At 62.1% G+C, this 13,430-nt stretch overlaps 1 protein-coding gene across 1 annotated transcript; it reads right to left on the bottom strand.

The window, feature by feature from the left end:
- Window positions 1-4,857: 4,857 nt before the first annotated feature.
- On the bottom strand, window positions 4,858-13,388 carry DLL1 (delta like canonical Notch ligand 1). The gene is made up of 11 exons (XM_046006724.1): window positions 12,457-13,388; window positions 11,989-12,285; window positions 11,326-11,386; window positions 10,832-11,089; window positions 8,967-9,027; window positions 8,339-8,469; window positions 8,070-8,239; window positions 7,744-7,960; window positions 5,929-6,727; window positions 5,654-5,771; window positions 4,858-5,527 (listed from the first exon to the last, which is right to left on the bottom strand). The coding sequence occupies exons 1-11, from the start codon at window positions 12,508-12,510 to the stop codon at window positions 5,522-5,524; spliced, it is 2,172 nt and encodes a 723-aa protein (XP_045862680.1). The 5' UTR covers window positions 12,511-13,388; the 3' UTR covers window positions 4,858-5,521.
- Window positions 13,389-13,430: the final 42 nt, after the last annotated feature.

Raw genomic sequence — 13,430 nt, 5'->3', positions numbered from 1 at the left:
TGCAGCGCTCGAAGCAGGAGGCACGTTCCTGCCCTTGGAACTGGGTCTGAGTCAGAAGAGAGGCCTGAGAATCTCAGCCCGAGACAGGGGCTCCTCCGGGAAGACAGAGTTGCTGACACGGGGACCCCTCCTGCACTGAGGGCCTCGGACAGCCTCCACTTTCCATTCCGTGTTGCTGATTGAACCTGCTGGAAACATTTTATTTCTCTCCATTCCTCACCATTCTGCCCCTACCCAGCACCCTGCCGACCTGCCAGGTCAGGACGGTCTAAACCGGGCCCTCTCCCTCGGCTGGCATGTGCAACAGCCAGACTCCCAGCCTCCCTGTCCTCCCGACCCGGAGGGACACAGAGCCGGCGGATACTGGCGTCTTCTGGGAGGAGAGGAAGGCGCACACGTTAACCACGCCCACGCTCACGTGCACGAGTGAGGGGACCCACGGAACAGCACATGTGAAGCCTCGGGACACCCCCACTGGGACTTCCGGAGCCGACCCCGCCTACCCTGACCCCTCGGGCCCGGGGCTGCTATTTTGGAAGAACACCTGACAGGCAAGGGTTCCAGCGGACGGATTTCTCCGTGGAAGGAAGCCAGTGGTGTGGCCAGAGCGTGAGCAGGACAGAGTCAGGCCTCTGACCCTCTCCCCACCCTCGGCCCCTCCCCACGCCCAACCAGCAACCGCACGGGGCTAGCGGCCTAGTCTGGAATCACGGAGGGACCCCCCAACGTTGCTCTCGGGAGTCAGGATCTGAGCAGGAGCAGGGAGACCTTGTGCCGGGGGACACCTGCCGGCCTGGAGTCGTGCGTTGTACCCCCCCTTCCACTCTCAGAAGTGGCCTGGCCCCACCTGGCTCTGTCAAGTTACCCCGAAAACAGGGTGACAGGTAGAGGCACCCCAGTCTGGAGTGTCCAGAGGGCTCTCTGGAGACTGACGTGTGGAGGAAGTGTTGGCTAGACGGTGGGGTGTCCAGTCGATGGGAAATCACGTCCAGGGTCTCAGCCTCAGGGAGGGTGGGGAGCTGGGGAGCAGTGGCCAGTGTGCCCGGAGCGGAAGCGATAGACGGAAGAGAGATAGTCAGGGTCTAGGTCTATGCAAAGGCCTGACGAACCAAGTGAAGAATTTTGAACTTGATGCTGGAAGCGGTCGGATGCTTTGCCAGGTTTGACCAGGGTCGACACGCTTGATTTTTGCTTTGGAAAGCCCCTGACGGCCTATGGACACGGAGATGCGTGTGGCGCTGTTCCTTGGAGACCCTCAGTGTCTACCTCTCCCAGGCTTGGGGAGCCCCGGGCCGACAGGCAGAGCCTGAGCACGGACCTGGGACTCGGGCACCAAGCCCCTGAGCAAACCAACTTGCTGGGTTTCGTCGGGCCGTGCAGACGTGCACACCACCCAGAAACCCCCTGCACCGTGGACACGCTGTCTTGGAGACCCAGCCCGGCAGTGGCATCTACACATCTTACCACGAGGGTGCGTGTGTCTGTTCACTGGACCACACATCTCAGCGCGTGTGCTCACGCCTCGAACGTACGGAGGAGGAGGGTTGGCCTGACGGACCACACTGTGCGCCTGGCATCCAGCTGCGACCGCCGCCCTTCCTGTTCCGCGCATGCCACCAGGGCCGCCTGCAGGCCACACTCCGTCTCGGCTCTTTCTTTCTTTTTTTAAAAGATTTTATTTATTTATCTGACAGGCGCAGATCACACGTAGGCAGAGAGGCAGGCAGAGAGAGAGGAGGCATCTCATCGTGTCCCGATGAGACGTGACGCGACGTGACATGGGGCTCCGTGGAGCTCGACCCCAGGACCCTGGGATCATGACCTGAGCCGCAGGCAGAGGCTCAACCCACTCAGCCACTCAGGCCCCCACTTTTCGACTCTTTCTGAGGCAAATTCCAAGTTCCAGAGGTAACAGTGTCTCCTCTGTAAATATTTCAGGATTTGTCTCTGAAAGTTAAGGGCTCTTCTTCGTTTCTGTCAACAGCAATAACCTCTCGCATCTAAAAAAACTCAACGAGTTGACTTAAATATCACTAAGATGCCGGGTCGGAGCGTGCGTTCCTCCAGCTGCCTCGTGAAGGTCTGTGACCGTGTCTGAGTCTCCTCCAACTTTCAGGTCTCCCCCCCTTTCCATCCCCTTCTGCTTTCTCCCCGTGCCCAGTGGAGCCCTCGCCATGCCCTTCTACCCTGCTCTTCCTGTGAGCTGGGAACCAGATCAAAGGGTCTGGTCAGATTTGTGTTCGACTTTCTTTGCACAAATGCTCATCGGCGGCAGTGCTGACCTGCCTGCCCGACGGGCCGAGTCAGCAGTGCGGAGCAGCCCTGGGCTTTGGAGCGGAGGCCTACCCAGCCTCCGACCGGCTTTCGCATAGGCGACCCCGTCTACGCCTGGGCAACCACGCCTTGCTTTGAGGCTCACGACGCACACACTGGAAATGCAGCCGCTGCTGTTCCGCACCGAAGGGAACCGGGGCTCCCCGGAAAGAGGGGAAGCTGGCACGGAGAGGGGCCGCGTCTGGGGGCCTGGGGACTCTGCCTAAACCTGCGACAGTGAGCGTCAAGGCAACAACAGGAACAGGCGGCAGCCCCCGAAGTGCGGGACGTTCAGGCGTCCACCCCGTGTGAGCACAAAGCGGCAAGGGAGGCAGAGACACCCCTGCCGCCACGGAACTCTTCCTGCTGTTCTCACAACGCTTCGGGAGTCTGAAACGGTGTCCCGGTGGAAAGTCAGAGGGAGCAAGTCTCCGGAAGAGCACATACGCCTCACTTCAGTGTTGGTCTCACTGAAGCCCCAGGGAGGCTGGAGGGCTGGTGAGGCGATCCCGGCCTGGGGTCGTGCGGGTCTTTGTTCTTGGGCTGTTTCTTCCAGGACCGGGAAGCTGCTCTCATGGTTGCTCCTTCCTGGTTCCCGGCAGGTACTTGCAGACACGGCCGGAAGCCATAGTGCCCGGCCTGAGGGTGGGTCACCGCGGGCCCATCAATGTCCATGAGTTTGTACGGCCATGACCCATGCCCCTGACCTCCGCTGCAGGGGACATAAAGCCTGCAGGCTGAGAAGCCATCTGTAAATGTCGAATTACAGTGTCTGTTCACTATTTTATTCATCTGCTGGTGAGACAGAGAGAGCAAGCCTGAGCAGGGCGAGCAGCAGAGGGAGAGGGAGAAGCCGACGCGGGGCTCCATCCCAGGACTCTGGGACCATGACCTGAGGCAAAGGCAGATGCTTCACCGACCCACCCAGGCACCCGGTAAATGTCAAATCAAAACATCAGTCTCAGAATGGACTCGGGGAGCCTCATCAAGCGGAGCCCCGGGAGCACCAAAGCTCCTAGTTTTAAGGTCTTTCACAGAATGGGTTTTGCAAGTATCCCAACATATTCCATATTCGTGAAAGTAGATGAGCTCATCGATGTTTTGTCCGCACCAGGCCACTTCTGAGAGTGGAAGGGGGGGTACAACGCACGACTCCAGGCCGGCAGGTGTCCCCCGGCACAAGGTCTCCCTGCTCCTGCTCAGATCCTGACTCCCGAGAGCAACGTTGGGGGGTCCCTCCGTGATTCCAGACTAGGCCGCTAGCCCCGTGCGGTTGCTGGTTGGGCGTGGGGAGGGGCCGAGGGTGGGGAGAGGGTCAGAGGCCTGACTCTGTCCTGCTCACGCTCTGGCCACACCACTGGCTTCCTTCCACGGAGAAATCCGTCCGCTGGAACCCTTGCCTGTCAGGTGTTCTTCCAAAATAGCAGCCCCGGGCCCGAGGGGTCAGGGTAGGCGGGGTCGGCTCCGGAAGTCCCAGTGGGGGTGTCCCGAGGCTTCACATGTGCTGTTCCGTGGGTCCCCTCACTCGTGCACGTGAGCGTGGGCGTGGTTAACGTGTGCGCCTTCCTCTCCTCCCAGAAGACGCCAAGTTCCAACTGTCCCATAAGCTCCGGGGGTGGGAGGCTTATCCCCGTCACTGGACAGAGCCAACAGTAGGCTACCACGTTCTCCCTTTCCTTAGGCCAGGAAGTTCTGTTCCTCTGCTTGCTCCCCTGACCCCAGAAATAAGCCACCTGTCCCAACATGGACTTGTCGTCTTAGGGAGCTGAGAGCGGGCCCTGACCCTTTGGAACCACCAAACCACACCAGTGAGGGGTTCGTTGAGTCTCAGAGACCCACTCACCACGAGAAGCTGAGTTTGTGACCACGAATATGAGTGAATGAACTGGGGTCTGGAGCCAGACTTCCCAGTGACAAACACGGACCCTGCCCCGCACAGACCTGAGCAGGGCCCGCACGTCCACAGCCCTCAGGAACACCACCAGTTCCAGTGACAGCCCCGGGAGGAGGGATCACCCTGGGGCGGGCCATCGGCACTCGGTATCTTCCTGCTAGCTGTCCCCCCACAACTGCTGAGTTAGAAGGCAACTAACTCTTTTGAATTGACTGGCAGTAACCCATAAACTAATGGACGAATAAGTATTATTCTAAGACAAAGAGCCTTTTCCATGGCAATACACAAGAGTCTCATGGGTATTTGATCCCAAATGAGGCTTCGTTCCAGTCCTGTAAAGACAGAAGGTTCTGAAAGAAGGTGACCAGCTCTGAGGGTTCTTGGCACCCATCAAATGCGTGTGCCCGTGACACTCCCAGGGAGTTCAGGGGCCACACCGGGCCTCTCTTGGGGCTGCCCTGATGGTGACCGTGGGTGGTTCTGAGAGCTGGGCAGAGCTGGGCAGAGGAGTGAGCAAAGCTGCTCTCCATCAGCCCAGGGCAGCCCAGCAGAGATGTTCCAAAGAGACAGTCGGAAGCCATTTCTGGCGTCCGGGAGTGAGCCTGGGCGGGCTCCAGGAGCGCTGAGGAACCATACCTCTCGACATCATTCATAATATTTATTTTGGAAAAATATCTTAAAAAGGATTTTCTTCATTAACAAAACAGTAAAAACCTCCAATAGCATCTGCACAATATCCCATAAATACATTTATATACAAAAAATATATAGAACCGAAGTGCCTTTGTACATATTTACCAAAAATTTAAATTATAAAAAATGAACATCACAAAATACTCAAGCTTTACAGATATCATGAAAAATATTTTTACAAGTCCAAAAAATAACACACATTTTTTCCACCTAGAAAAAACACCTTTTAGTATCAAAAAGGACGATGAAGGCAGTGTTCGCGATTCTAACTCAAGAACAGACCGGCTCGTGAGTATCCGAGACACACACCTCAGGCAGCGCACGCTTCCCACGCAGCGAGTCAGTCGTTCACTTAAATATATATCTTTTAAAAGCAACCGTCCATAGTGCAATGGAAACACCCGAAAAGGCAGTGCAACGGGCCCCTCGGACGCTGCAGAGTGGCAGCCCGGGTGGCGAGCCGGCCGACCTCCGGGAGAGAACCGGCTCCGTCCGGATCGGCTCCCAGCAGCGGTCCGTGGGTTTCCCTTTCCTCTTTCAAGCAGCATCCACTGGGGCATATATCCTTGGAATTTTATTTATTTTTAAGAGAAACGGGAATTTTGCCATATCACTTCCATTTTACACCTAGAGGGGCCCACAAGACAGAATGGGAGGTTAGTTCCAGAGAGAGGTCACTATCCTCTGACCTCTCCACCCGCTTCCATCCTGAGGCCAGCCCAGGGCGCCGCTGTCCTCGCACCGCACACTGACCTCAGTCGCTATGACACACTCATCTTTCTCCTCCGAGATGACGTACACCGACTGGTACTTTGTGTCTTTTGAAGTGGGATACACCGAGTCCGGCCTCTTCCTTTCAGACGCGTCTCCGCTGGAAGGGGAATGGAAGAGAATCGCAATAAGCAAGTGAAAATTGTTCCGAAAACGACCAGCGCCGGGCCCAGGGACGCCAGCCGGCCCCCCACCCGCCCACAGCGCCCGAGCGGGCTGGCCCTCCTGCGCGTCCCCTCCCGGCCCACCGCACGCACCCCCTGAGCGTTGGGGTGCTCTTCTCCTCCGCCGCAGGGCCCTGGGGCTGGCACTTGGTGTCCCGCGTGCTGTGAGGGTCCCTGGCAGCCGCGGCGTCCCCCTTGAGGTCCTGCACCAGGTTGTAGCCCACGGCAGGGTAGCGGGCCTTGAGACCGTTCTTCTCAGCCCCGTGGTCCCCGTGGAAGTCGACCTTCTTGTTGGTGTTCTTGATCTGCGTGGCCCCGATGACACGGACGGCAACGTCCTTCTCCCGCTGGCGGCTGGCCAGGTTGTTCATGGTCTCTGCCTCCGCGCGGCAGGGCTCCGCAGCGGGCCGGGCCTTGAGCAGCCGCAACCGCACGCAGACCACCACGGCGGCACAGCCCAGCAGCAGCACGAGCACCAGCACCACGCCGGCGCCCACGGCCACCCAGGGGAAGGGCCCGGCCTGGCCCTCCACATACTTCTCGGTGAGGTCCACCACCACCGGGCCGGGCGCAGGCTCCGGCAGCAGGAACTGGCAGTTGGGGCCCCCGTAGCCCCGGGCACACTCACACAGGTAGCGCCGGTCCCTCTCGTGGCAGGTGGCCCCGTTGTGGCAGGGCGCGTGCTCACACCTGCTGACCGGGACACTGCAGTTCCTGCCTGTGTAACCGGGGGGACAGGTGCACGAGTACTCATTCGGGCCGTCGTGGCAGCTGCCCCCGTTGGCACACGGGGAGGAGGCACAATCGTCCACGTTTTCTTCGCAGCGCCTCCCGGAGAAGCCAGGCAGGCAGCGGCACAGGTAGGCGTCGCCGAGGTCCACGCACTGCGCACCTGGAACACAGGACACATCGGTGTCTGCCCCGCGCTACACCCGGAGACGTGAGACAGGCCGGCCGGCCCGCAGCCCCAAGCAGGTGCCGGCTATGTGGGACACGAGCCGCGGGGCAGGGGTCGGGTCCAGCTCGGTGCCGGGCGTCGGGCAGCTCTGTGTCTGGGGCGGCCGTGTTTCGGCAGGCGCCGTGCACAACACACACTCACCTCCATAGCAGCCCACAAGGGGCCCAGGTGGCAGATGAGTAAATGGGGCCTGAGTGAGGCCACGTGCTTGCCTTTGGCTCCGCAGTTAGTGAGAAGAGCAGGGTTGGAAACAGAAAGAAGGAAGGAAGGAAGGAGGGGGAGAGACCTCTGTCCTTCCCCAGCCACAGCGCTAACCCTCCAGCTAGCCTGCCTCTCCCAGTGAAGCTCCAGTATTTCTGGTGGTTCCACGGGTGGAAACCGACAGGAGGCAAAGCTCGGCCCCACAGGACGGCCGCGGCGAAAGGCAAAGGAACCGCGGTTCTTCTCCGTCAACCATCGCGGCCTGTCTGGGGCCCAGCTCCCCTCCTCTACCCACTCACGCAGCAGCGGGGGGGCTGCCGGCAGACCACACTTCCGCACACACAGACACACCGGACGGCGACGTTTGGGTGACAGAGCCGAGCCGGGCCTCCCTCCAGAGACAGAGTGGCTGGGTGGCCATCGGGGCGTGATGCGCTGCGTCACAGCCCGGACTCGGGCGCCTGAGGTGCTGCGTGACCTGAGCAGCCATCTCACCTCTCGCCTCAGGCTCTCCCCGCAGAACGTGCGCGTCCACACTCCTGCCTGCCTTCCTCGCTCCCTGAGCACTTCCAGACTCACGGACACAATCTCTGTGAAGAGTTTCTGCCTGCTTAGTTGAAGGGCTCCATAAACTCGGGGTAGCAAAATGCCGTGCTTGGGTCGAAATGAAACGCGTGTGCTTTCTAACGCGTTCTTATCAGTGTTGAGCACTTGCCAAAGTCTCCGAGCGGACAGGGCTGCCCTCCTACCATTAGAGCAGGGTGAAGAGCTGCAGAAATCCACCTTCTTCTCACAGTTGAAGCCGGAGAAGCCCCCAGGGCAGCGACAGGTGTAGCCTCCCTCGGGGTTATCCGAGCACCGTCCCCCGTTGAAGCAGGGGCCGTCGGCACACGCCATAGCACTGAGCTCGCAGACCCGGCCGTAGAAGCCGGGCGGGCAGGTGCAAGTGTAGCTGTTCTCGAGATCCTGTGTCGTGGAGAAGAGACAGAGCTTCCACCTGGCTCCAAAAGACCCACGCCGTGCGGGGCTAACCCAGGCCCCATTCCGCAGGAGGGCCCGCCGCGGCCAGACTCACCGTGCAGCTGCCTCCGTTCCTGCAGGGGCTGGCGCTGCACTCGTCGATCTCCGCCTCGCAGTCGGCCCCCGAGTAGCCCGGCCGACAAGAGCAGGTGTAGCTCCCCTGGCCCGTGTTGGTGCACGTGGCCCCATTCCTGCAGGGCTTGTGGTGTGTGCAGTAGTTCAGGTCTGCGAGGGGGAAAGACGGGAGGCGGGGCAGGCGCGGCGTTACACCCCGAGTCCTCAGAGGGGCGGGGAGCCCGGGGCCGCCGCGGGGGGGGGACTCACCCTGGTTGCAGAAGAGGCCACCCCAGCCCTCCTGGCAGTTGCATTGCCACGGCTGCTGGCAGGTGCCGTGGAGACAGCCTGGGTACCGGATGCACTGGTCGCAGTACCGGCCCTGCCAGCCCACCCTGCACCTAGGACGAGAGCAGCGCAGTCAGGCGGGCACGGGCGTCCCTGAGCTCCCGGACACACACCTCCGGCTTGCGAGACACGGCCTTGCAGCAGCACCAACCCCGCGGGCTCGCAAACGAGGCAGAAAACTGGCGTCTCCCTGGGAGCTTTCCGACACACCAAAGCCTCAGAGGGTCTGACTTTGGGGCACGAAGGCCACTGGGACTGTGTTCTTACAGACTCCCCAGGTGGTCCTCACACGCCAAAATGTTTGAGATTCCCTGACGTAGACTCATTTCCTCTGTCAAGTCCTTGCCAAGGAATCTGTCAGTTCCCGTACCCACGGAGGCGCTTGCGGACTGACAACCATGACCCCACACGTTCTACACACTAAGGAGAAACACCAGAATAACAGCTGATCCTACCAGAGTTTTTCAAGTGAACACCCAGTGCTACTTTACAAATACACTAGGTGTAAAAGGGGAACCAGCAAAGGGAAAAAGCACTTTTGCAGACTTACTTGCATTCCCCTGGCTTGTCGCAAAACCCATGCTGTTCATCACATCCTGGCAAGCAAATCGCTACAAGCAAAGAGAACACACAGGGTCAAGCCCCACCCCAAGTGCCCCTCAGCATCACGGGGGCTGCCGCCCCACATGGGGGACACCACACTTGTCCGGCTCCCCGGGCGACCCCGGCTGAGCTCTTCCCATCTGTGGGGGACGGCAGGTCCTGCCCAGCAACCCGGTACTCGCCCAGCCCGGGGCCAGCGTTCTTCTTAACACCGTGGCTCCAGGACAAAAGGGCACGGAAGCCCCCACCCCCACCCCACCCCCTTTCTTCTGAGAGGGTCAGAAGTCCTTCCCCCTCCTCCTCCCCCACTTCCCAATTCTCTGCACAAAGCTCCACCTCGTAATACCCAGAAAGTGTGTGTGTCGATAAGGGTGGACAGCTGGTGTGCAGAGCACCAGGCAGGACAGCTGCTCCATTGTGTCTGCTCCCCAGCAGCTGCCCGCGCAACAATGCCGCCTCCCCGCCCCCGCCCCCACCCCCACCCCCGCGCGCGCACACACGCAAGTGCGGGTGCACACACACGAACGCGCGTGCCCGTGCACGCCCTTCCCACCAATGGGAGCCAGTGGGAGCTCGGCAGCCCATCCCCAGAGAGACCTAATGGACGGCACGCGCTCGCTGGGGGCGGGGAGGGACTCCAGTGTTTGGATAAGAGGAAAAAAGTTTAAGTTTTGGCTGCCCTGGAGCGAAGGGGTTGGGGGCAGGGATGCGACGCAGCAGGCAGGAGGTCCCCGCGGGGTGGGCGCTGGGGCTGAGCAGGCCGCCTTCACCGGCTCATGAAGTGCATCCACACCGACCCGCGAGCGTGGAAGACTCCCGCCCAGCCGAGCGCAAAAAAAGGCCTCGGAGACCGTGAAGACCTACACTCAGCCCCAGGCGGCGATCGAAACCGGGAACCGCACCTCCCAGGCAAGGAGTTCTGGGCCTACCAAGGAGGGCTGGAGGGTCACCTGCTACAGGAGGACAAGGAAGAGCCCCACGGCTTTCTGGGGAGCTCCAGAGCCCCCCGCACCCCTGACTGGAGGGGAGCCGGACACTGGGGTGTGGGATGCCTCCACAGGCTGGAGAGAGGCCTACAAGCTGCACCAGGCCTAGGACCCACGCGAGCCAACTGCCCTCCAAGGCCTGGCTTCCTGCCCCGGGGCAGCCCCTGACTGCCTGGAGAACGCCAGGCAGTGGGGCAGGCGCGGCCCACTCATGTCTGTGAAGGCATTTCTTTGCCAGGCAGGGGCTGTGCGAGCAGCACGCAAGCCGGCGGGCACAGGGCCCGGCACTGGCAGGTGGGCCCCTCCCCACCCAGCCCCCGCAGAGCCAGGCCTCAACACACATTCTCTCTTGTCCACAGACCCCACGAGTGAAAACGTCATGAAGGACGTGTGTGGGGTCACGCGGAACGTCTGCAAACGCTCACTCTGCGAAGAGGCCCTGCACACCGACTCTGGAGAGAGACAAGCACTGTTCCGCCCAGACGCTGTCACAGCAAGGAGAACCGGGGTGAAGCCCGCCTCCACACAAGCTCTCCTCTCTGGTCCTCCCTTCCTTCCTCCCCTCCCTCTCCCTCGGCGTACTTCCTGACCCCTGGCCCTGTCTCCAAAATCCTCCCTGATTAAGAAAGGCAGCTTCCCACAGCGGAAGTTGAAATGTCTGGGCTGACCCCAGCCCTGCCACTGGCTGGCTGTGAGGTCTTAGCAAGTTTCTCCAGCTCTCTGGCCTCGGTTTTCCCACCAGAGCTTTCCTCCAGTGCTGAAATCCCAGGACCCCCGGAGAGCTCAGCCTGATGAGGAGGATCGAGGGAGGGAAGCAGGAACTCACGTTCGGTGCAATACTGGCCTTTCCAGCCAGGGTTGCAGACTTTTTCCCCTCTCTCCCCGCAGGTGAAGTGGCCAAAAGCATCATCTCGGGGTCGACAGAAGACAGAGCAGCCCTCCCCGTAGTAATGTTCATCACACACGAAGCGGTAGGAGTACTTGAGGTCTGTGCGGCCGCTGCTGTGCAGGTCCTGAGACCACTCCTCGCCCACCGTCAGGTGCCTCTGTGTGGCCAGGCGGCTGATGAGTCTTTCTGGGTTTTCTGTAGGCAGAGGAGGCCGCCATTGGTTCCGACTGAGAGCCCAGGGGCTTGGGGCCCTGGGGGAGCTGGGGCTGTCATGAAGGGGAAGGGGCCCGAGACCCTCTGTCCGAACCGCAGGCAGGAACGTGTGGAGCGAGGGTCTACAGGAGCTTGTTTCTGGCGGAGACATGGAATCAAATACACACTAACTGGGGAAGCCGTTCACTCAGTTTTGGGGTCTGGGGTTTTGTTTTTACCTGTGGTGAGGTCATCAGGAGAATCTGTGTGGAGAGCTTCAATGATCAGGGAAAAGGTGCCCTGGAAGAAAGGGGGAGGAGACCTCAGCTAAAGCAGAAATGTTGGAAAACAAAGCCCAAACCCAGGCACTGGGGGCAGAAGGGTCTCCCTAGCAGATCCATGGGGGGGGGGGGGGGGTTACTGTGCAGTTCTTGCCTGTTTTCACTTTCCTTAAGGAAATGGGAGAACTTTTTAAAGAGTGGTTTCCTGACGTGTTTTTTCAGCCCGTTAGTACAGGATATCACGTTTAAAAAAAAAAAAAAAGAAAGAAAAGAAGAAAAGCGCCGCAGGAGCACAAGGCCGGAGGGGGTTGTCATCGGTCTGGGGGGCTGCAGAGAGACGGCCGGGGCTGTCAGGCTTCCAGGGTAGCTCGACACCCAGCCGGTCTAGGCTCAAGACACCGAGCACTCGCCCGCGGGAAGGCGCTCACGGACTTGGGGCTCGGGACCCAGGCCAGACCCCGGCACGTCCCCGGTCCCGCGCCCCGCCGCACCCCGGCTGTCACTCCTCGGCCGCCTGGGGGGCACCCCGGGCGCGCGGGCGAGAATCCGGGCCCGGCCCCCTCCGCCGCCCCCTGCGCCCCCTCTCGCCCCCGGCCCGGGCCGCGCGGGCGCCGCGCTCACCGGCCAGGTGAAGCCGAAGGGGAAGCGGATGGGGTTGCGGAAGGCGGGGTCGGCGCCGGCGCCGTCGGGCAGGCTGAAGGAGTCGACGCCCAGCACCGGCGTGACCGCGCTGCCGTAGGTGCAGGGCGGCTCGGGGGACACGCTGGCCTGGTAGTGCTTGAGGCACACGCGGAAGAAGGTCCTGCAGGCGCACGGCGGCGGCCCCGCGCCCCCGCGGCAGCAGTTGCGGTTGCCCAGGAGCCCCTTCTTGTTGACGAACTCCTGCAGCTTCAGCTCGAACACCCCGGAGCTGCAGACCTGCGGGCGGGACGCGGGCGTGAGGGCGCGCGGGCGGTGACCGCGGGCGGCGCCGGCCCTGCTCTCCGCCGCTCCGTCCGCGCGCGGCCTGCGCCCCGGGTCCCCGCCGGGGTCCCCCCGCGGACAACCCACCTGCGGCCGGGCCGCGCGGACCCCGAGCTCACGACTCACCTGGCACAGCAGGGCCGACAGCACGGCGAGGGCGAGGGCGCAGCGGCGGCCCATGGTGCGGCGCCGGACCCGCTCGGCCGGCCGCGCCCCCCCGTTCCCGTCCCGAAGCCGCAGGGAGTGCGCGGGGGTGGCGTGCCCCGAGCGGCGCGGGCAGGAAAGCGCCGCCGCTCGGCCCCAGGCTGGGGTGACCCGGGGCTCGGTCCCTTCCCAGGCCGCGGTTCTGCGGATCCGCCCTTCGGGGCGACGGCAGCTCGGGGCGCACGAGAAAGAGCCCGGAGAGGCGGCTCGTGCGGCCGCAACTTTCGGTTTTCCTCCTCCTCCTTCCGACCCGCGAGCGGGCGAGGGTCCTCGGCTTCCTGGTTTTGTCCCAAGCGTCTTTGAAGGAAGAAAAAAAGAGAGGGAGAGGGAGAGCGTCCAGATACTCGGCTTAATTCCCAAAGAGCCGCCGAGGCTTCCTCCGAGTCCGATTAGAAAGCCGCGGGCTGGAAATCCCACGCGCGAGGCGATAATCCCGGGCCCAGCGGAGCGCGCGCAGGGACGCCCGGCGGCGGCGGCGGGGGTGCGCGGCGCGCCCCGCGGCTCGGGCCCGTGTCACTCGGCGGCGGCGGTCGTTCCCGGAGCGCCCTGAACTCGTGTCCCCCGCGCCCCCGCGGAGACACGCGTCTTCCCGAAGAACCCAGCCGGTGCCATCCACGTCAACAGCGCGGGGTCCGAGCGCAGGGCGGCGGTGGCGGGCGGAGGCGCTGCGCCACGGCGACGCGTCCTCTGCGCGCCCGGGCCGGCCGCTCTCCGCGGGTGCGCGCCGAGGTCTGCGCTCGCCGGCGCCGGCCGCGCTTATATCCCGCCGGCCGCCCGCATGGCTAATGAGATGCAAATAAGCAGCCCCCCAATCTGGCGAGAGCTGTCACAAAGGAGCCACTTTTCCAAACCCTCCTCTCAATGGATCGCCAAATGGTCAGTGAGCTGTAAAATGT

This window comes from Meles meles, chromosome 5 (genome assembly GCF_922984935.1).
Source record: "Meles meles chromosome 5, mMelMel3.1 paternal haplotype, whole genome shotgun sequence".
In the NCBI taxonomy this organism is placed as follows: Eukaryota; Metazoa; Chordata; class Mammalia; order Carnivora; family Mustelidae; genus Meles; species Meles meles.
Note: the sequence above shows the minus strand (reverse complement) of the source record. Positions and strands in the feature narration are given on the sequence as shown.

Excerpts from the sequence above, each read along its gene's own strand:
- DLL1 (XM_046006724.1), bottom strand. The coding sequence starts at position 12,510 with ATGGGCCGCCGCTGCGCCCTCGCCCTCGCCGTGCTGTCGGCCCTGCTG. Across the intron at positions 12,286-12,456 it reads TGTCGGCCCTGCTGTGCCAG|GTCTGCAGCTCCGGGGTGTT; the intron begins GTGAGTCGTGAG and ends TCCCGCCCGCAG. Across the intron at positions 6,728-7,743 it reads CTCTTCACCCTGCTCTAATG|GTGCGCAGTGCGTGGACCTC; the intron begins GTAGGAGGGCAG and ends CCTGTGTTCCAG.